The following is a 20,705-nucleotide window of genomic DNA, read 5'->3' as shown; positions in this document are numbered from 1 at the left end:
ACATGCAGGGTGACAGTGAGGATTTAAATGGTGCAGTTCACAGGGCTACCACAGCATGGCAGCAGAGTATCAGGAACCAGAGCCACTTTAACTAGTTAATTTTTAAACAAAGATGTCTAGCCAGCATTAGTTTCTTTTTTTCTTTTCCCTATTGGTTGAACAGCCTTTGCACAATAGGATTAAACAATCAATACTGAAACAGCAGCCTGTTTTACATCTCAATTCCTACTTTCAGTTCCATATGCAGATAAGTCTGTGCATCTGCCTGCTTCTCTCTCACACATACATCCAGAGGGATGTAGGGACTGGAGGAGGTTACAGAGATACAGAGGGGTGCTGTTTGTGGTCTGTCCCATACTCAGGCTCCCGAGGGTTTGTCTCAGTCAAACCCTGGTTCCTGTTGTTCTGTAGGATTCCTTTTGCAGTCTGTGCTTTGCCAAGTTAGACTGAGAGTGGCACTGTTCACCAACGCACTGAATCCAGGGGGTCCCTCTGGAGCAGCATTAACAGCAGCAGCAGAGAGTCGCTCAGCCCAGCCCAGCTCACTCTCCATCTCCCTTTAACCACAGATCACACACATCACTCAGTATCTCTCTCCGACTCTCACCAGCTTATCCTGCTGCCAGTAAACAGCACAGACAGACACACACAGCCTCTACGTAACACCAAGAGATACGTCTACAAACGAACCAAGTTGCTGTTGGAGCCCCTCGTCCTATTCCTTCCCTGACAATAATTGTTACCTTCTCCTTGGAGATGAAGTGAAGAGTTTGCGGATGGTGACAGATTGGGAAAAGTTTGAAGAGTGTTTGTTTTGCAAAGTCACTATCCCCTCCTCCCAGGGACTGAGGAGGGGGAAAGCTGTCCTCAGGTTAATGAGACACAAGGACACTGAGGAAGTGAAGAGAGAGACCAACGTTGCTGATAATCTTTAGCTTTGAAGACCACCACAGGATGCTGCTGCTGCTGCTGCTGCTGCTGGGAGGATTTAAAATCAAGGAGGGTCACTGATGCCTTTGTGTTTAGAGCAAGAAACAAGGTAAGGAGGAGAGAGGCAGAATGATGAACGAGTGCTCTATTTATACTCTTTCTTTCCCGCTCTCCTCTATGTCTTCATTCTACTTTTTCTCCCTCTCCTCTCTTCCCCTCCCTTTCTCTTCTCTTCTTCCCTTCAACCTGCTTTTCATTTATCCCATTTCTCTCCTCTCTCTTTTTCTCCATCTCTCTTTCCTTCTCTGGCTCCTCTCTCTTTCCATCCCCATCTCTCTCCCCCCCCCCGCTCTTATTTCCTCTTTCCCACTCAGTCCTTCTCCCTATCCTGCCTCTCCCATTCTCCTCCCCCCCCTCTTTCTGGTACAATGTTTCTGGGATTTTTCAATAAGGATAAAGTTCAAGACTTCTGGAAACTTGTAATCCTGAGCATGTTCCTCTCTCATCAACCCTCTTCACTCACTCACTCACTCACTCACTCACTCACTCACTCACTCACTCACTCACTCACTCACTCACATTCACACACTCACTCACTCACTCACATTCACTCACTCACTCACACTCACTCACTCACTCACTCACTCATCGACTCACTCACTCACTGACACATTCACCCACTCATTCATTGACACACTCACTCACACTCACTCTCACTCACATTCACTCACTCACTCACTCACCGACTCACTCACTCACTCACCAACTCACTCACACTCACACTCACTCACTGACACACTCACCCACTCACTCACCGACTCAATCACTCACTCACTCACTCACCGACTCACTCACACTCACACTCACTCACTCACTGACACATTCACTCACTCACCCACTCACTCACCGACTCACTCACTCACTCACTGACTCACTGACTCACTCACATTCACTTACTCACTGACACACTCACCGACTCACTCACTCACTCACTCACTGACACACTCACCGACTCACTCACTGACTCACTCACTCACTCACTGACACACTCACCGACTCACTCACTCACTCACTCACTGACACACTCACTGACTCACTCACTGACTCACTCACTCACTCACTCACTCACTGACACACTCACTGACTCACTCACTGACTCACTCACTCACTCAGAGAAAGACTATAATGATATTGATGGGGTTCTTTAAAAGGATACTCTATGTGTATGAGTGCCTTACAGGATGTGATCATGTTAGAATGAAACCTAACAAGGTTCAAATCCATTTTACACTTGACTTTTAGGCTTGCAATTTGTAAGGTGGTCAGCTGAGATTTACTGTCAGGGATGAGTGGAACAGCAGATGAATATCTGGTGAATTGACTCAGTGTCAAATTGAGTTCCTGGTTCTGCACCAGAGGAGGGGCTCAGAGATTAAAATTCAAAAACCCCTCACCCTCATTACCCTGGGTTTCTATCTGCTCTGCCCATCCCAAACAACCTCATGGTTCGGGGCTGGCTGGGGATAGGACGGTGTCTGAGAATTTTTATCCAGTCTGTCATTTGATGTTTGAGGAGAGAGACAAAGTGTGTATTCCCCATATACTTGAGCGTAAGTGTAAGCGTGAGCATGTGTGTAGGTGTGTGTGTATACATGTAAATAAGGATATAAGAACTAGGGTGGGGTATAGGCCATTCAGCCCCTCTAGCCGGCTCCTCCATTTAATACCATCATGGCTGATCTCACCTCAGCCTCAACACCACTTTCCTGCACACTCCCCATAATCCTTCAACCTGTTACTAATTAAAAATCTCTCAATCCCCTCCTTAAATTTACTCAATGTCCCAGCATCCACCACACTCTGGGGGATTCAGTTCCACAGATTCATGACCCTTTGAGAGACAGTTAAAAATCCCACAACACCAGGTTATAGTCCAACAGGTTTATTTGGAAGCACACTAGCTTTTGGAGCGACGCTCCTTCGTCAGGGAGCTTTAAGGCATAAAGAATTCTGAAATGAACCAGTTTGATTATTGTCCTTTCTGTCACAGTTCTAGCCCTGACAAGGCAGAACATGGACTTTTGAAACAGACAGAGTTGTACACGGTCCTTTCAGTGTGAGATGACTTTCATATGGATCTCGAGCTCAGGTACCGGAGGTAGGCGATGGCCTTTCCCTGTTGTGGTTCGGGGTCAGGAGTTGAAGAATGCTCTAATTCCTGTTGAGACTGTACCTGTTTAATGCTGGAAGCCACACGACACCAGGTTATAGTCCAACAAGTTCATTTGAAACCACGAGCTTTCAGGGCACTGTTTCCGCCGTTGTCCATCTCAGTCCAACACTGGCACCTCCACATCCTCTTTACTGCAGCCCTCTATCGCAGGCTTTCTGCTCCTCTTGGCCCCCAGTGCCAGCAGAGGATCCCACTCCCATCCCTCTGTCATACCCGCCCCCCCCCCCCCCCCCCCCCCCGGCACGCTCAGTGATCTGGGCTGTGATTCTCCTCATTCACATGGGGGAGGGATGTTAGTAAGAAGGTGGAAGGCACGTTGCAGGTGGCCAGCCCAGACTGGAGAACATCGAGCATGAGCCAGAGAGTGGAAGTAGGATGTGAGAGAGTGAGTAGGGATGTCACTGTAATGAGAGGGTTGGCTTTTCTGGGATTTGGATGTTCAGCCAATCTCAATGATGGGAGAGGGACAGAACTGTGGCCCCAAGTTCAGAACCGCCTTGTTCAAATCTCATCGTAGTAGATGGTAAACTTTACACTCAATAAGATCTAGAATCAAAAGCAGTCCAACAACAACCCTGTAAATTGTTATTATAAATACCCAGCCAGTTCATAAGACACTTTAGGGAAGGAAATCTGCCATCCTTACCTGGAGCGGCCTACACATGAGTCCACACCCACACCAATGGCATTGACTCACAATGGCTAAAACAAGTCACTCAGATGTAGAGCAATTACTCTGTACCTAACCCCGTGCTGTCCCTGTCCTGGGAGTGTTTAATGGGGACGGTATAGAGGGAGATTTACTCTGTATCTAACCCAGGGTTATCCCTGTCTTGGGAGTGTTTGATGCGGGGAGGCAGTGTAGAGGGAGCTTTACTCTGTATCTAACCCAATGCTGTCCCTGTCCTAGGAGTGTTTGATGGGGAGACAGTGTAGAGAGAGCTTTACTCTGTATCTAACCCCATGCTGTCCATGTCCTGGGAGTGTTTGATGGGGGGACAGTGTAGAGGAAGCTTTACTCTGTATCTAACCCCATGCTGTCCATGTCCTGGATGTTGAACCTCAGTAATTGTGTTGGTGCCTCAGGGTGAGATGCTGCAGACTCTGGTCACTGACATAGTTAATTGCAGAAACAAATGCTGCCAGTGATAGTTGGGTGCAGGAGGTCAGATATTTTACAAGTTTGAAATGAAAGGTCAGAACCCACGCTATGTCTGTGAGGTGATGAAAGAATAGTGTAGAGAGACTCCCAGAGTTTGTATCAGGTACCTTGAATGTGTAACTATTCCAACAATACCTGCCCAGTTCCTCTCTAGGGGAATTGATGCTCAGATCATCAACCTGGGAAAATACCATTAAAATAGACTTGTCAATGATTTATGTAAAAAAGCAATACAATCTGCATATGAGGAGGAGAAAGTGAGGTCTGCAGATGCTGGAGATCAGAGCTGAAAATGTGTTGCTGGGAAAGCGCAGCAGGTCAGGCAGCATCCAAGGAGCAGGAGAATCAACGTTTCGGGCATAATCCTGAAGAAGGGCTTATGCCCGAAACGTCGATTCTCCTGCTCCTTGGATGCTGCCTGACCTGCTGCGCTTTTCCAGCAACACATTTTCAAATCTGCATATGAAGCCAAACAGTGTGCTCTACAACTCTGCATATTTAGCTGCAAATAGATCATACTCTTAAAGAAAGTTGCTTCTACTCTCTGTCTCACAGACACTGACTCTGGTGAAGGGGCAGTGTGTGGGAAAGAGACTGGGGGTCAGTTTGTCCTCCTGCATCAGTATTGATGAACGTGTCTTGTCAGTGATGTTTCGAATACTCCATCACAGTGAAGATAATCCATAACAATACTGAAACAACTGCTACACTCCCCTGATGGTAGGAGCTGGCACCATCTCTCAACAATCTGAAGGCGATTGATAGTGAGTTAAACCAATCTTTTTGTTTTAATTCCATCTTGGCCTCCAGTCATTGCATTTTAATCCTATTAAAGTAATATTTTCACATCTATTCATCTGGAAACAATATTTCAAAGACTAACGGGGTGGATTTCAGCAAAGACTTGGCAAACGTGCAGGGTGCAGCCCTTGAGAGAGCTGATTAACTTTTGGCAAAGATGCAGTTCTGGATCCTGGACTGTTTTCAAGGCTCTGATAACTTCGGGAGACAGGGAAAATTGTCAGAAAACCGTTGTTGATTTTAGATTGTCATGGACGGTCAGAACTGTCAAAATGTAGGCAGATTTTTCAGGGCAGGTTGTTGGACATAGATTAGCCTGGAGCTACCTCAGTGAGATGGCAGTCTGTAACAATTTTGTTTTCAATTTTATAGTTGCAGATCAGCAACTAGGCAGAGAAACGTTCTATATAATCCTAATTAAGGCGGCACGGTGGCACAGTGGTTAGCACTGCTGCCTCACAGCGCCAGGGACCGGCTTCAATTTCCACCTCAGGCGACTGACTGTGTGGAGTTTGCACATTCTCCCCGTGTCTGTGTGGGTTTCCTCCGGGTGCTCCGGTTTCCTCCCACAATCCAAAGATGTGCAGGTCAGATGATTTGTCCATGCTAAATTGCCCGTAGTGTTAGGTGCATTAGTCAAGGGTGAATGTAGGGGAATGGATCTGGGTGGGTTACTCTTCAGAGGATCGGTGTGGACTTGTTGGGCCAAAGGGGCTGTTTTCACACTGAAGGGAATCTAATTTAATTTAAAAAATGCTGGATTAATGCACGGGGCAGACCCCTGTTCTTGATTGCGTGTCTTCTTAATTTGTGTAGCCCCTGAATCTTCTCTTCCCAAATTTCAGTCATATCGTACTTCAGTTGTTGTTTTTTATCCAAAGCTAAAACCTCGCTCACTTACCCTTAAAATCATTAAAATATCATGAATTGTTACAGAAAATTTAAGGAAAGTTGTAGTGGCATTGGAGACAGTTCAGAGGAGGTTCATTAGATTGACCCCAGAGTTGAGCGGTTTGTATGAAGTGAGATTGAACAGTTTAGGCCTACACTGTCTGAAATTTGGAAGAATGAGGGGAGATCGAATTGAGGTATTCAAGATGATGAAAGGTGTGGACAAAATAGACGTGGAGCGGATGCTTCCTGTTGTGGGGCATTCTGGGACGAGAGCTCATTGTCTTAGGATAAGGGGGTAGCAAATTTAAAACAGAGTTGAGGAGACACTACTTCTCCCACAGGGTTATGAATCTGTGGAATTCACTATCCCAAAGATGCTGGAACAGTGAGTAAATTCAAGGAGGAGTTAGATGGATTTTTAATTGGTAATGGGTTGGTGGGTTACGGGGAGAAGGCAGGAAAATGGGGGTGAGGACCATATCAGCCATGATTGAATAGCAGAGCAGATTCGATGGGCCAAATGGCCTAATTCTTCCCCTATATCTTATGAAAATAATCTGAAAGGCCAATAGAATGCTGCCTTTATGTCCAGAGCACTAGGATTCAAGGGGACAGAAGTCGTGGATCTTTGTACATGGCGCCCAGGGTAGATCACACCGGGAGTGGTTTTGGACACCAGAAAGGAGATACAGCAAAGACCCAGAGATTCTGGAAATCTGAAATAAAAACAGACATTGCTGAAGAAACTCAGCAGGTCTGGCCGATCTGTGGAGAGAGAGAGACAAACAGAGTTAATATTTTGAAATCGGCGTTCTGAAGAAGGGGCAATAGACTCAAAACATTAACTCTGCTTTCTCTTCACAGATGCTGCAAAGCCTGCTGAGTTTCTCCAGCAATTTCTGTCTTTGCCTTCAGAGAGCCTTGGAGGTAGTAGGTTTGGTGGAACTGGACTCCAAAGGTAAAGTATGTGAAAAAAAAATGCACAAACTAAGATTGTTTTATTGTTCAAGGCTAAATAAAAAGAGTTTAATCAAGAAGGGAATTACAGGTAAGGTGGTCATTGGATCTCATTGAATAGTGAGGGAACTCAATGTGCCAAATGGCCTGTTCAGCTGTTATATTTTATGGTTTTATTGGAAATTGAGAAGGTGAAGGGGTGACTTTATTGACAATTTCAAAAGAATACAGTGAACAGCTAAGATAGATAGGAATGATTTTCCCTTGTAAGGAGTCAAAACATTACAGCAAGATGGAATTGATGCTCAATTAATTAAAATGTGGAGGTGCTGGTGTTGGACTGGGGTGGACAAAGTCAGAAGTCACATGACACCAGGTTCTAGCCCAACAGGTTGATTTAAAATCACAAGCTTTTTTAAAACAAACCTATTGGACAATAACCCAGGATCGCGTGACTTCTGATTTTGTCAATAAATTAATTCTGTGATTTTCTTCCGTACAAAAATGCATTGAGGGGCATTAGGCACAGGCAGGAATATGGCGTTAGGTCACAGATCGCAGGAACAGGCTCAGAAGTCTGAATGGATTCCTCCTGTTCCAACGCTCCCAACATCAGTTGTTGGAGTGCTGGCTGAGATCATGTTGAGGTAGACCAATCCTAGATGTATGTCAACACAGTATGAAACCTGGGGTTCCTTGGTGTCTCAGTGGTTAGCACTGCTGCTTCACACCACCAGGAACTTGGGTTCAATTCCAACCTCAGGTAACTGGGGGGTAGCCTTGGGGGATCATTTTTCAATATATTGTTGCAATCTCTGTACCTTTACAGGACTCTGCTCCTATAATATGTTAGTTTGCTCTCACTAAAGTTTTATAGAATGGAAGCAGGCCATTCAGCCCATCAAGTCCACACCAACCCTCAAAAGAGCACCCCACCCAGACTCATCTCATCCCTGAATTTCCCATGGCCAATCCACCCAAACCTGTACATCTTTGTATTGTGGGAGGAAACTCACACAGACCCAGGGAGAATGTGCAAACTCCACACAGACAATTGCTTGAGGCGGGAATTGAACCCGGGTCTCTGCCGCTGTGAGGCAGCAGTGCTAATCACTGAGCCAAACATTGTCAGATGTATAATAGAGAGATAATCAAATGGTCCTGATTTGACTCCGCTATCAGACTTAGAAAGATATCTCCATTCCTTCAGTGTCACTGGGTCAAAGTCCCTGGATTTCCCTCCCTAAGGGCATTGTGGGTCAACCCATAGCACAGGGACTGCAGCGGTTCAAGAAGGCAGCTCACCCCCAAAATTCTCAAGGGGCAATTAGGGACAGGCAATAAAGGCTGGGCCCAGCCAGTGACACCCATGTCCCACAAATGAATACATTTTTAAAAAATAGAGATTGAAAGAAGACACCAGCCTGGAATGGGTTTGTGAAGAAGGAGGATTTGTGTTCAGCAACCTGAAATACGATGATGTAAATTGATGCGTATTACAGGTATATCAGAAGTGGAGGAGCCCTATTTAAGATTAAGAACTCAACAGCCTCAGGTATTTAGATTATGCTGGCAACAATATTAGTTACAGGAAAGTGTAGAATGAGCTGCGAATGGCCTGGTGGGGACACTGAGGAAGCTGGAGCGTTAGCCAAAAGCAGGCTAATAGTGCATCTCTTTAACCTGCAAGAGTCAACAACTAACACAGTAACAGAGGAGAAAGGAGGCAGGGGATGACTTTGAGTCAAATCAGGTGCAGAAAGTGAAATGCAGTGAGGGAAAGAACGATTGGATGAAGAGAAACAGAGAGAAAATGAGGCAGAAGGAGTAAGTGACTTCACAGGCTCTAGTTTCTGGAAAGAAAATTCTGAGCTTGTTCAGTCATTCCTGATTGTTACAATCTTTCTCCATTTTAGTATCTCATGAATACCACTCATGCTTAACAGGAATCAGTCTCGGATGTTTATTAATTCTGGTGGATTGCCAAAAGATAATATATATTTCTAACGAGAAGCCACTCGATCTGAATTGTTAACTCTGTTGCCTGATCTACTGAGTTTCCCCATCATTTTTTGCTTTTTAATACTGTAGCTAGCTGAAATAAGTATTAAACCCACCTGAGCAATAAAAACAACCCAATAAATAATCCAAGGCGGTGAAAAATGTTATTCTCTATCATGATTTGTTTCATCTCATTTAGCATGTTGGGTTCCAAGTGCCAGGAATATTATTCAGAGAACAGAGAGGGTTGCTGACATTGAACGTTCAGATTAAAGGCTAATCTTAGGTCCAGAGTTGATCTTGAACTAAATCCTTCTGAATCCCATCACAAGCCAACGATGGGGATATTTGGCCGAATTGTTTCCACACAGAGGGAGCATAAGACCAGGGGTAGGCCATTCAGCCCCTTGAAACTTTTCCATCATTCAATAAGGTCATGGCTGATTTACTACCTCAGCTTTATCTTTACACATCAACAAAACGCTACTTGGCATACATTTGTCTTGAATGTACTTCATAGAATCCCTACATGTTGGAGCAGGCCATTCAGCCCACATGGGCCCTCCAAAGAGCATCCCACCCACCCTATATTTCCCATGGCTAACCTACACATCTTTGGACTGTGAGAGGAAACCCATTTAGACACAGATTGTACACAGCTAGTTGCCTGAGGGTGGAATTGAACCCAGGTCCCTGACGCTTTGAGGCAGTAGTGGTAACCACTGAGCCACTGTGCTGGCCTGGGATCAGGGACGGTTCCCTAGACTCAGTCCGGAGCTTAGGGCCGAGATTGAACCATGTACCTGGTGCTCTGAGCCACTATGCTAGTCCCGTGCCGCTGAATGTAGAAGGTTATGGTCTCGGACAAGTGGATAATAATACATTTACAATCACTGAGCCTGCACAGTGTTCTGTGATAGGAAATTCTTGAGATTCACAGCTCTCTGAGTGAAGAAATTCCTCATCCCAATCCTAAATTATTGATCCCTTCTACAATTCTGTATTCAGCAAGGAGAATTATTTTCTCAGTATTTATCTTGTCAAGTTTGTTAAGAATTTTTATATATTGCAATTAAATCTCCTCTCATTCACCTAAACTTCAGGGAATATAGAATGTTGACTCAATCTTTCTTTATAGAACCATCCTTTATGACACAATATACAAGTGAAAGAATTATTGTTGGGGGGGGGGGGGTGTCTCAACGTAAACAGTGACTGGGGAAAAAACTGTACATTGTTCAAAACAGAATTAAAAGAGTGAAAAGCAGGAATATTAAGCTATACAAAGGAAGGACAGGGACTGGGAGTAGCTGTGTTTGTAGAATTAACACATTTGTTAGATTGAAGGACCGTGTGTTGTAGAGTCTCCCCGATGCAGTAACTAAATAATATTTTGTGGATGGTCAGTTTGGTGTGACATTCCCTTCTCTGCTGTTTTACTAGACTGTCATTCGTTCTGAAATAAATCACAATGAAAGGGGTTAAAACACTGACTGGAGGGTCATGTTAACATGCAACATTTATTCACTAATTCCGCCAATAATTTCCAGCCATTATCTCCTGCTTCAACTTGCTCTTTCCCAAGAATCCAGGGGGGCCCTCAGCTTCCTCAATCTATGGATAACACACATGAGCTCTATTCCAATCCTATTGTATTCTGGGCGTCAGTGAGCTGCTTGTAACACAGAGTGACACCAACAGTGTGGGTTCAATTCCCACACCAGGTGGTCACCATGAAGGTGTCACGTCCTGAACCTTCTCCTTCACCTGAAGTGTGGTTAAACTGCCATCAAATGCCTCTCTCTAATGCAAGAGTGTGAGGTTGGGCCCCTCTGTTCCTTCTCTAACTGGTGGCTTTGGTTTTCTCTGGCGTATTCCTGGCGGGTTGCATTTAGATTAGGTTTCAAAGCGTAGAAGCAATCTCCTTGACATCAGCTATTTACTGTGCTTCAGTCCACGTATTTGTAAAGCATCACTGGGAGGAGAGAAATATTGCCGTGGCTTTTTTTGTTTTCTACAGTTTAAACTGCAGGAGAAAAGGCGAGGGGGAAGATAGATTCTCAATGACTGAGGGGATGAAAGATTATCGGCGATATCCAGGAATGAGGAGTTGATGTGAAGGCTGGATCAGCCATGATCTTACTGACCATTGGAACAAGCTCTAAGGGCCAAGCAGCCTTACTCTTCTTTCTTGTCCATATGTTTATTGGACGCGGATTATGTGCAATTCCAGTCTCCTTCCTATTGGAAAGATGTTGTGAAACTTTGAAAGGGTTCAGAAAAGATTTACAAGAATGTTGCCAGGGTTGGAGGATTTGAGCTACAGGGAGAGGCTAAACAGGCTGGGGCTGTCGGAGTGTCAGAGGTTGAGGGGTGACCTTATAGAGGTTTACAAAATTATGAGGGGCATGGATAGGGTAAATAGGCAAAGTCTTTTCCCTGGGGTCGGGGAGTCCAGAACTAGAAAGCATAGGTTTAGGGTGAGAGGGGAAAGATATAAAAGAGACCTAAGGGGCAACTTTTTCATACAGAGGTGGTACGTGTATGGAATGAGCTGCTAGAGGAAGTGGTGGAGGCTGGTACAATTGCAACATTTAAGAGGCATTTGGATGGGTATATGAATAGGAAGGGTTTGGAGGGATATGGGCCGGGTGCTGGTAGGTGGGACTAGATTGGGTTAGGATATCTGGTCGGCATGGACGGGTTGGACCGAAGGGTCTGTTTCCATCTGTACGTCTCTATGACTCTATAAATTATTGTGATCATTTGTAATTTGGCATTCTTGCATTTGTCCTGATGAGTTCAAGATTAAAAAAAAGTCTCTCACCAGCATTCAATTCTGTATGTTCTGTTCCCTGTACTGTATGCAGATTGCTTTAATCTGAATTTTATTTATTGTTAAAATGATACAGAAAGCCATTTGGCCCATTGTGTCTGTGCCAGCTCGATGTAAGAGTTGTCCAATAAATCTCATTCTCCAACGCTCTGCACATTCTTCTGTTTCAATTCTTTAACATTACTGTTAAATTCTTTCATCATTATTTTCAGTTCCTTTTGAATCATAACAATTCACGAAGTTAACAAAACAACTCTCCTCATCTCCTCATCTCCTGTCTGGTGCTTTTGTCAATTATCTTTCTTTGGATCATTACACAAGTTCCTTGGGTCTTGCTTTCCTTGTATATTTGTTTATGATTAGGCTGCATTCCATTAGAATTTCTCCCACTGACAAGAGAGAGCCCAATTATAATCCTTCCACTTATCACACTGGGAGGTGGTTCTGGCTTTATGTGATGCACTAACAGACAGCAATAGTGAATTGGGAGACCATATTATACCAACACAGAATATTTATTTCTGAAATTACTGTGTATCATGTCTCAAATTCTTAGAATACTGTAAACTAAAATATAACTTTCACAATGAGATCAAATTAAGTTGCCTCTGAGTGAATTCAATACTTACCTCATTTACTGTCTCCCAAGGGTGCAGTCAGAAAATACTCAGTTCACATCACAGTTCCTTCCAGTCCAATCCTTCCAAGGCCCATTCTGAGATGAGGAGGAATATCTTCAGCCAGAGGGTGAGGAATCTGCGAAACTCATTGCCGCAGAGGGCTGTGGAGGCCAACTCATTGAGTGTCTTTAAGACAGTGATAGGATCTTAATTAGGAAGGGGATCAAGGGTTACAGATAGAAGGCAGGAGAATGGGGGTTGAGAAACATATCAGGCAATATCATGCATTTTGGGAGGTCAAGTGCAAGAGGATGTATATTGTAAATGGCCGGAACGTTAGGCGTACTGATGTACAGAGGGATCTTGGGACCCGAGTCCATGGCTCTCTGAAAGTGACCACACAAGTGGATAAGGTGATGAAGAAGGCATATGGCATGCTTACCTTCATCGGTCCAGGCACTGAGTACAAAAGTTGGTAAGTCATGTTGCAGCTGCATATAAGGCTTTGTTTAGGCCACATTTGGAGTAATGTGTGCAGTTCTGGTCGCCAGACTATAGGAAGGATGTGGAGGCTTTGGAGAGGGTGCAGAAGAGGTTTACCAGGATGTTACCTGGATTGGAATGTATTAGGTATAAGGCGAGGTTAGACAAATTTGGATTGTTTTTACTAGAGCACTGGGGCTGAGGAGTGACCTGATAGAGGTCTATGTGGATAGGCTGGACTGTTGGAGTCTTTTTCTCAGGGTGGGAATGTCAAATACCAGGGGGCAGGGGTTTAAGGTGAGAGGGGGAAAGTTTAAAGGAGATGTGTAAGGAAAGGTTTTACACAGAGTGCAAGGCCCCTGGAATGTGCTGCCAGGGGAGGTGGTGGAAGCAGATACATTTAAGAGGCATTTAGACAGACACATGAACAGACAGGAAATAGAGGGACATGGACCATATACAGGCAGATGGGATTAATTTAGAATGGCATCATGTTTGGTACAGACATGATCAGCCAAAGGGCCTCTTCCAGTGCTACATGTTCTGTAGTCTATGATAGACATGGCAAATATCCCAAAGTGCCAGCAGTGGTCCTTTGGGAATACACAAAATGCAGGAACATACAGTAAATTAATTTGATCTGACACTCCCTTGTAAGGGTTTATTAAATTTTCTTTCCAAACAGCATTAATGTTTGGAGTTTTCTTTGTTGATAATTAGCCAGAGTTACACTGAAATGCTCCGACTGCAATCCCAAGCTGTAGTTACAGGAATAATGACATTTAAATAATTCACACGGGCAGATTGTAATTATCTTAATAATGTGACTGCAGTTAGTTTGGGAGAAAACCTTGCACCAGTCCTGATCTCAGAAGGCGATGAGTTGTTTTCTTCCAATTCCTTTCAGTTCTTTGCTGATCTCAGGAGGCTGTATGCACACCGATACACAGTCTTTGATGATGTCAGAAGGCTGTATGCACACCGATACACAGTCTTTGATGATGTCAGAAGGCTGTATACACATCGATACACAGTCTTTGATGGTGTCAGAAGGCTGTATGCACACCGATACACAGTCTTTGCTGATGTCATAAGGCTGTACACACACCGATACACAGTCTTTGATGATGTCAGAAGGCTGTATGCACATCGATACACAGTCTTTGCTGATGTCATAAGGCTGTACACACACCGATACACAGTCTTTGATGATGTCAGAAGGCTGTATACACATCGATACAGTCTTTGCTGATGTCATAAGGCTGTACACACACCGATACACAGTCTTTGATGATGTCAGAAGGCTGTATGCACATCAATACACAGTCTTTGATGATGTCAGAAGGCTGTATACACACCGATACACAGTCTTTGATGATGTCAGAAGTCTGTATACACACCAATACGCAGTCTTTGATGATGCCTGAAGGCTGTATGCACACTGATACACAGTCTTTGATGATGTCAGAAGGCTGTATGCACATCAATACACAGTCTTTGATGATGCCTGAAGGCTGTATACACACCCATATACAGTCTTTGATGATGTCAGAGCCTGTATACACACCGATACACAGTCTTTGCTGATGTCAGAGCCTGTATACACACCGATACACAGTCTTTGCTGATGTCAGAGCCTGTATACACACCGATACACAGTCTTTCATTTGCTGCTTGAGGATTCGTCCTGACTATGCCTCTGAAAATGTGTCTTTTCCCCTTTCCCATTCAGCGGGGGATTTGCAGAGGGAGTGCTTACAGAAGCAGCTGGCTCCAAGGGATGTTCTTTTACTTCTGCACACTGAACAGAGACAGAGATAAGAACATAAGAACCAGGAGCTGGAGTAGGTGATCTGGCCCATCGGGGCTGCTCCACCATTCAATAAGATCAGGGCTAATCTTTTCATGGACTCAGCTCCACTTACCTGCCCACTCCCCATAACCTTTAATTCCTTTACTGTTCAAAAAGCTATTTATCTTTGCCTTAAAAACAATCAACAAGGTAGCCTCAATTGCTTCACTAGGCAGGGAATTCCACAGATTCACTACCCTTTGGGTAAGTTCCTCCTCAACTCTGTCTGAAATCTGCTCCTCCTTATTTTGAGGCTATGCCCTTTAGTTCTAGTTTCACTCATCAGTGGAAACTGTTTCTATCTTATCTATTCCCTTCATAATTTTATATGTTTAGTTTAGTTCCAGTGTATTCCATCTCTCCTCATAAGCTAACGCTCTCAATTCCAGAATCATCCCAGTGAACCTCCTCTGCATCCCCTCCTGTACCAGTCCATTCTTTCTCAAGTAAGGAGACCAAACCTGCACACAGAACTCCAGGTGTGGCCTCACCAGCACCCTATACACAGCTGCAACATAACCTCCCTGTTTTTAAGATCAATCCCTTTAGCAATGAAGGACAATATTCCATTTGCCTTCTTAATTACCTGCTGCATCTGCAAACTGACCCTTTGTGATTCATGGAGGTGGAGACTTTCACTTCAGAGATAAAGTTAAAAATCACACAACAGCAGGTTATAGTCCAGCAGGTTTATTTGGAAGCACTAGCTTTTGGAGCGCTGCTCCTTCATCAGGAGGTTGTGGAGTATAAGATCGTAAGACTCCACAACCTCCTGGTGAAGGAGCGACGCTCCGAAAACCAGTGCTTCCAAATAAACCTGCTGGACTATAACCTGGTGTTGTGTGATTTTTAACTTTGTCCACCCCAGTCCAACACCGGCATCTCCACATCTTCCCAGATAGCGTGTTTCTGCAGTATTCTTCACAACCACGGCTGTGGTCTCCTGCCTTAGGAGCCAATCAAGTGATTGTTACTACGCTGCACGCTCCTGAACCCACAACAACTAGTCCTGATTGAAAAGCCAATTGAAAGACTGTCTGTGAACAAACACGGGCAGTGTCCATTTGTCTACAATTCTCCAGCATTACTTGAATAAGGCAACAGAGAAAGCAAAGTTAACATTTCAGGCCCAGGGACTCATCTTGCAACTTGCTGTTCCACTAATTTGGTTTTAAAACTGCAACCATCTTCTCATACATCTTTCTTGCTTTTAAGGAGTAACTCTTCCCATTTTACTCCATAGTCCAAAGAAAAATGGTCTTTAGGTTGGCAAGAAAGACTCAATCTGGTTTGATCTTGAACAAAATTTGTTTAAACTTGAATATCGGTTTGTGATTTTCTGGTGCTCTCTCTGTGGCAATACCTCTACTAATCAGGTTTTACCAACCAATCAGCACCTTCTCCTCGTTCAATGTAAATTGTTGCTCCCTTTGAGATTTGGTATTCTTGGTATTCTGTGCCGATGAGTGAAGCTTAGTACCCAAGTTCTGTACCAATAAAGAATGAATAAACATTACATTTTAGCAGATGACTATAGATAATCTAAGTTTATGTACTCTGACAGAACTGAATGGGATCATGCAGCCCACTGCATGTGTCAGATCTTTGAAGGTGGAATAATCTGCCTTTAATCTATGCACATTAGTCAGGACCATCTTCATATCATGAGCTCCCCCTGACTACAGCCAGTTAAGATGTCGTCAATGGGACCCCAGTCCAATTGAGGCTCCAACTGTTGGCTCTGGGGTTGGGAGTTCTGGGGAGAGGGAGTGCACTGTGGGTGGGGGTGAGGAGAGGCAATGTGGGCTGACTGATGGGCTCGGCTGCAGCCAGTCTGCACTTGGTCTGGCACTCCATGGAGGGACCCATCCCCACTTGGAGATATGTGGCTTACATTCTGTGTGATGCCCACAAATATTTTGTTTTTATTTCATTAATAATGCAGATCGGCAACAAGGCATTACATCAGTGACCCAATACTTCTATCTCAGAAATCTCTCCTTCTCTCACTCGGATACCCACCCTCAGACTCAGAAAATCCCCAACCTGAAAGTTCAATCCAACTTCTTCAAATCGGCTGCTGCTTCCCCATCATTTTGCTTAGTTTTCCTTTTCAAGTTTAAACCTAATACCCTTATGGAAGTTTCACAAAGTGGGCAAACAAAAATCCCTTTATCATTCACAACCAAAAATAGAAATGGCGGGAGAAGCTCAGCAGGCCTGGCAGCATCTGAATGGAGAAATCAGAGTTAACGTTTTGGGTTGAGTGAGTCTTCCTTAGACCCTGAAAAACTGGGGTTGAATATGATCGATTCAAGGGCAGTTGCAGATCACCAACAAATGCCGCCCAGGTCCATGGAATGATTTTTAAAAAGTGTTTTGTAATTCCGACCAGGTAACCTGCAACTCACTAATGGCTTTCAAATGAGAATCGAATAAATATTTGAAAGGGAAACGTTTGCAGGACAATAGGGAAAGAGCAGCTGATTGAGACTCATTGGAGACTGTTTCAAAGAGTTAGTATAGGCATGAGGTATTGAATGGACAGTTCTCTGACTGTCAGATATCATCCACAGATCTGAAAATTTTGTGTTCAACCAACATTCGAGAATTCAAGGCTGGTGGAAGTTTGGAATGACCTTTAGTCCTGCCCTTAAAGATCTGATTGCTACACATTGATAATCTCCAATCCCAATTAAGAAGCTGTCTTGTCGTTTAATGTGTAAATGCTGACAAGGCAACACTGTGACCTAAACACTGGTGTCAGTTTAAACACTGAGGGGAAACTCATACCTCAGTTAGTCAGCAGTGGATGTGAGGAAGAATTACAAAAGCAGATGTATTCATGCAATTTGAAGATTAAAGTTGTACCTGTTAATTCATCGCCCCCACACATTCTGTTCAGAAACAACCTTGAGAACTGCATTTTCACTGCTGCCGCCAGTAATCCCTGTTCCCAGGAAAATATTCAACAAGGATGAGGCCCCTGCAGTGATGCCAGTGCAGATAATGAGAAATGTGGTCATAGAGGAAGGTGAAAAGGCTGTCTTAAAGGAGGAGGGAGGCAGAGAGTCGGGAGATTTCGGGAGAGACTCAGGCAGCACAGGGCTGCATGGAGCGATTAAAATCTGCAACACTGCAGATCTGCGAAGGTTGGAATTAGATGTTTTGAAGGACTGTAGTGATAGGAAAAGCTAAGACAGTGAAGAGAGAGGCCGTGGAGGCAAATGAAACTGAGGATGAGAATTTTAAAATGTTGATATTTCTAATCAAGAGCTGGTGTAAGGCAGTGAGTGCTCATGAACAGGATACAGCAGGAGTTACTGCAATGAGTTTTCAGTGAGGACATCTCAAAAGTACTGACAAAAACTACTTTGCGAGTGCGGGCATCACTTGGCCAGAATTTACTGCCCGTCCCTAGTTGCCCCCTGAGAAGGTGGGGATTAGCTGCCTTCTTGAACTGCTGCAGTCCATGTGCTGTAGGTAGACCCACAATGCCCTTAGGGACAGAATTCCTGGATTTTGACCCAGCGACAGTGAAGAAGATATTTTCCAGTCAGGAAGGTGAGTGGCTTGGAGGGGAACTTGTAGATGGTGGTGTTCCCCTGTATCTATTATCCTTGTACCAGACAGTCGAGGTTGCTTGAATAATGCTGTTGAAGGAGCTTTGATGAGATGCAGACCACCTTATCTGTGATACACACTGATGCTATCGTGCATTGGTGATGAAAGGAGTCAATTTTGATGGTGGTGCATGTGAGCCAATCAAGTGGCTGCTTTGTCCTGGATGGTGTCAAGTTGCACCCATCAAGGCAAGTAGGGAAGATTCCATCATCCTCCTGTCTTGTGCCTTGTACTCGGAGGACAGGTTTTGGGGAGTTGGAGAAACATAGAAACTAAGTGCAGGAGTAGGCCATTCAGCCCTTTGAGCCTGCCCCACCATTCAATACAATCATGGCTGATCATGCAATCTCAGTATCCCATTCTCACCCTCTCCCCATCCCCCTTAATCCCTTTTAGTCCCAGGGCCATGTGCAGCTCCCTCTTGAATCTATCTAACAAACCGGCCTCAACGCTTCCTGTGGGAGAGAATTCCACAGGTTCCCAACTCGCCGAATGAAAAACTTCATCCTCATCTCAGCCCTGAAGGGCTTACCCCTTATTTCTAGATTGTGACCCCTCATTCTCGACTTTCCCAACATTGGAATATTCTTGCCCCATCTACCCTATCCAGTCCCATTAGGCTTCTATATGTGTCTATGAGATTCCCCCAATTCTCCTAAATTCCAGTGAGTACAAGCCCAGTAGATCCAGTCTTTCCTCGTCTGTCAGTCCTGCCATCCCGGGGATCAGTCTGGTGAACCCTCGCTGGACTCCCTCAGGAGCAGGAATGTCCTTCCTCAGACTAGGAAACCAAAACTGCACACAATCCTCAAGGTGTGGCCTCACCAGGCCCTGTATAACTGCAGCGAGACATCCCTACTCCAATACCCCAATCCTCTCACTATGGAGGCCAGTATGCCATTAACTTTCCTCACTGCCTGCTGCTCCTGCATGGCAACCTTCAGTGACTGTTCCACCATGACACCCAGGTCTCTTTACACCGGGCCTTTTCCTAAACTGCCACCATTCAGATCATAATCTACCTTTCTGTTTTTGTGATCAACTTGGATAACCGCACATTTATCCACATTACATTGCATTTGTCAAGTATTTGCCCACTCAGCCAGTCTGTCCATATCTCCCTGCAGCCTCTTAAGCATCCTCCTCCCAGCACACACTGCCACCCAGCTTAGTATCATCTGCACATTTGGAAATATTACATTCAGTTCCTCTATCCAAATCATTAATGTATATTGTCAGATAGTGAATTATTCCCTGCAATATGCCTAACCACTGACCTGCTCTTGTAGTCATTGTATTTATACAGTGGAACCAGTTCACCTTCTGGCCAATGCTAAGTCCCCCGGGATGTTGATAGTGGGAGATTAAGCCCTGGTAATGCCATTGAACATCAAGAGGCCATGGTTAAATCCTTCTTTGTTGGAGATGTTCATTGCCTGGCATTTATGTGGCGTGAATGTTTTTTGTCACTTGTCAGTCAAAGCCCTGACATTATCCAGGTCATGCTTCATATGGCCATTTACTAGTTCATATGTTTCATTGTTTGTAGATCACTTTGGGAATTCCAGATGCTGTAAAAGACACTATGGACATAAAAGTCATTTCTTTCTAGCAAAACTTCTAGAAACTTCCAGTTTTACTCAGATGAAACTTTCTGGGACATGCCTGTCTTATGTAAGAGTTTATTTTCTTTTATGCGAGTTGTAATTGTTTGTTTGAGATAAGTCAAATGTTCCCAGGTGTGAATCCATTAACTGGATTTATTTGACAATACCTCTCCTGGCACCTTGCAATATTGCCAAAGTTTGGAATGATGATAGATTTTACTCAATAATGAAAAAAATGATGCTACAATTCACACACTGTGGCAATAAAATGCATCCCTGAAACCAGGTGTCAAAACTTCAAAATGTTCTGGGAGCTGTCATAAAAAAAATACCAAATCTGATTGCTTCATTAATTTTCAGTTTCCAGAGTCAGTGATGATAGTGTCACCGTTTTGTTACTGGGAAGGTGAGACAGAATCTGAGAGTACCAAATGCACGAGAGCATTTGAATTAAGATCAAAACACCTGGTAATACAGGCGGATTTACAGCACAGAAACAGACCAACCTGCCAGTGAGCATGCTCAGGATTTTAACATCTGGCTTCACAGAAATCAACGACAAGTACTCCTGTCAGTTCTGTGCAGGTTAATGCAGCACGCAAAGCAGCCAGCACATTTACTTGTACATCAGCCAGCAGTCACTGGTATCAATAAATATAGCCTTGGTCTCTCACTCTGTCTGTCTCTGCCTCCCACCTCTGCTTC

The 20,705-nt window shown here is 44.3% G+C and overlaps 1 protein-coding gene across 3 annotated transcripts in view; it reads left to right on the top strand.

The window, feature by feature from the left end:
• Window positions 1–355: 355 nt before the first annotated feature.
• Window positions 356–20,705, top strand: part of tafa3b (TAFA chemokine like family member 3b) — a 72,993-nt gene continuing 52,643 nt past the window's right edge. Inside the window, exons 1-2 of one of the 3 annotated variants that reach the window (XM_087973434.1) lie at window positions 356–1,039; window positions 6,885–6,978. Coding sequence is in view for 2 of the 3 variants with exons in the window: in XM_043716353.2 (XP_043572288.1) it covers window positions 1,011–1,039 (29 nt within the window). In the remaining variant the exon portion in view is untranslated. The remainder of the gene's footprint in view (window positions 1,040–6,884; window positions 6,979–20,705) is intronic. The other 2 variants (XM_043716353.2, XM_043716358.2) reach the window with 2 other exon arrangements.

Source organism: Chiloscyllium plagiosum, unplaced genomic scaffold (assembly GCF_037043375.1).
Source record: "Chiloscyllium plagiosum isolate Xiang-an unplaced genomic scaffold, Cpla_swu_hap1 HiC_scaffold_26, whole genome shotgun sequence".
Lineage (NCBI taxonomy): Eukaryota > Metazoa > Chordata > Chondrichthyes > Orectolobiformes > Hemiscylliidae > Chiloscyllium > Chiloscyllium plagiosum.
This window is presented reverse-complemented; position numbering and strand designations above follow the sequence as displayed.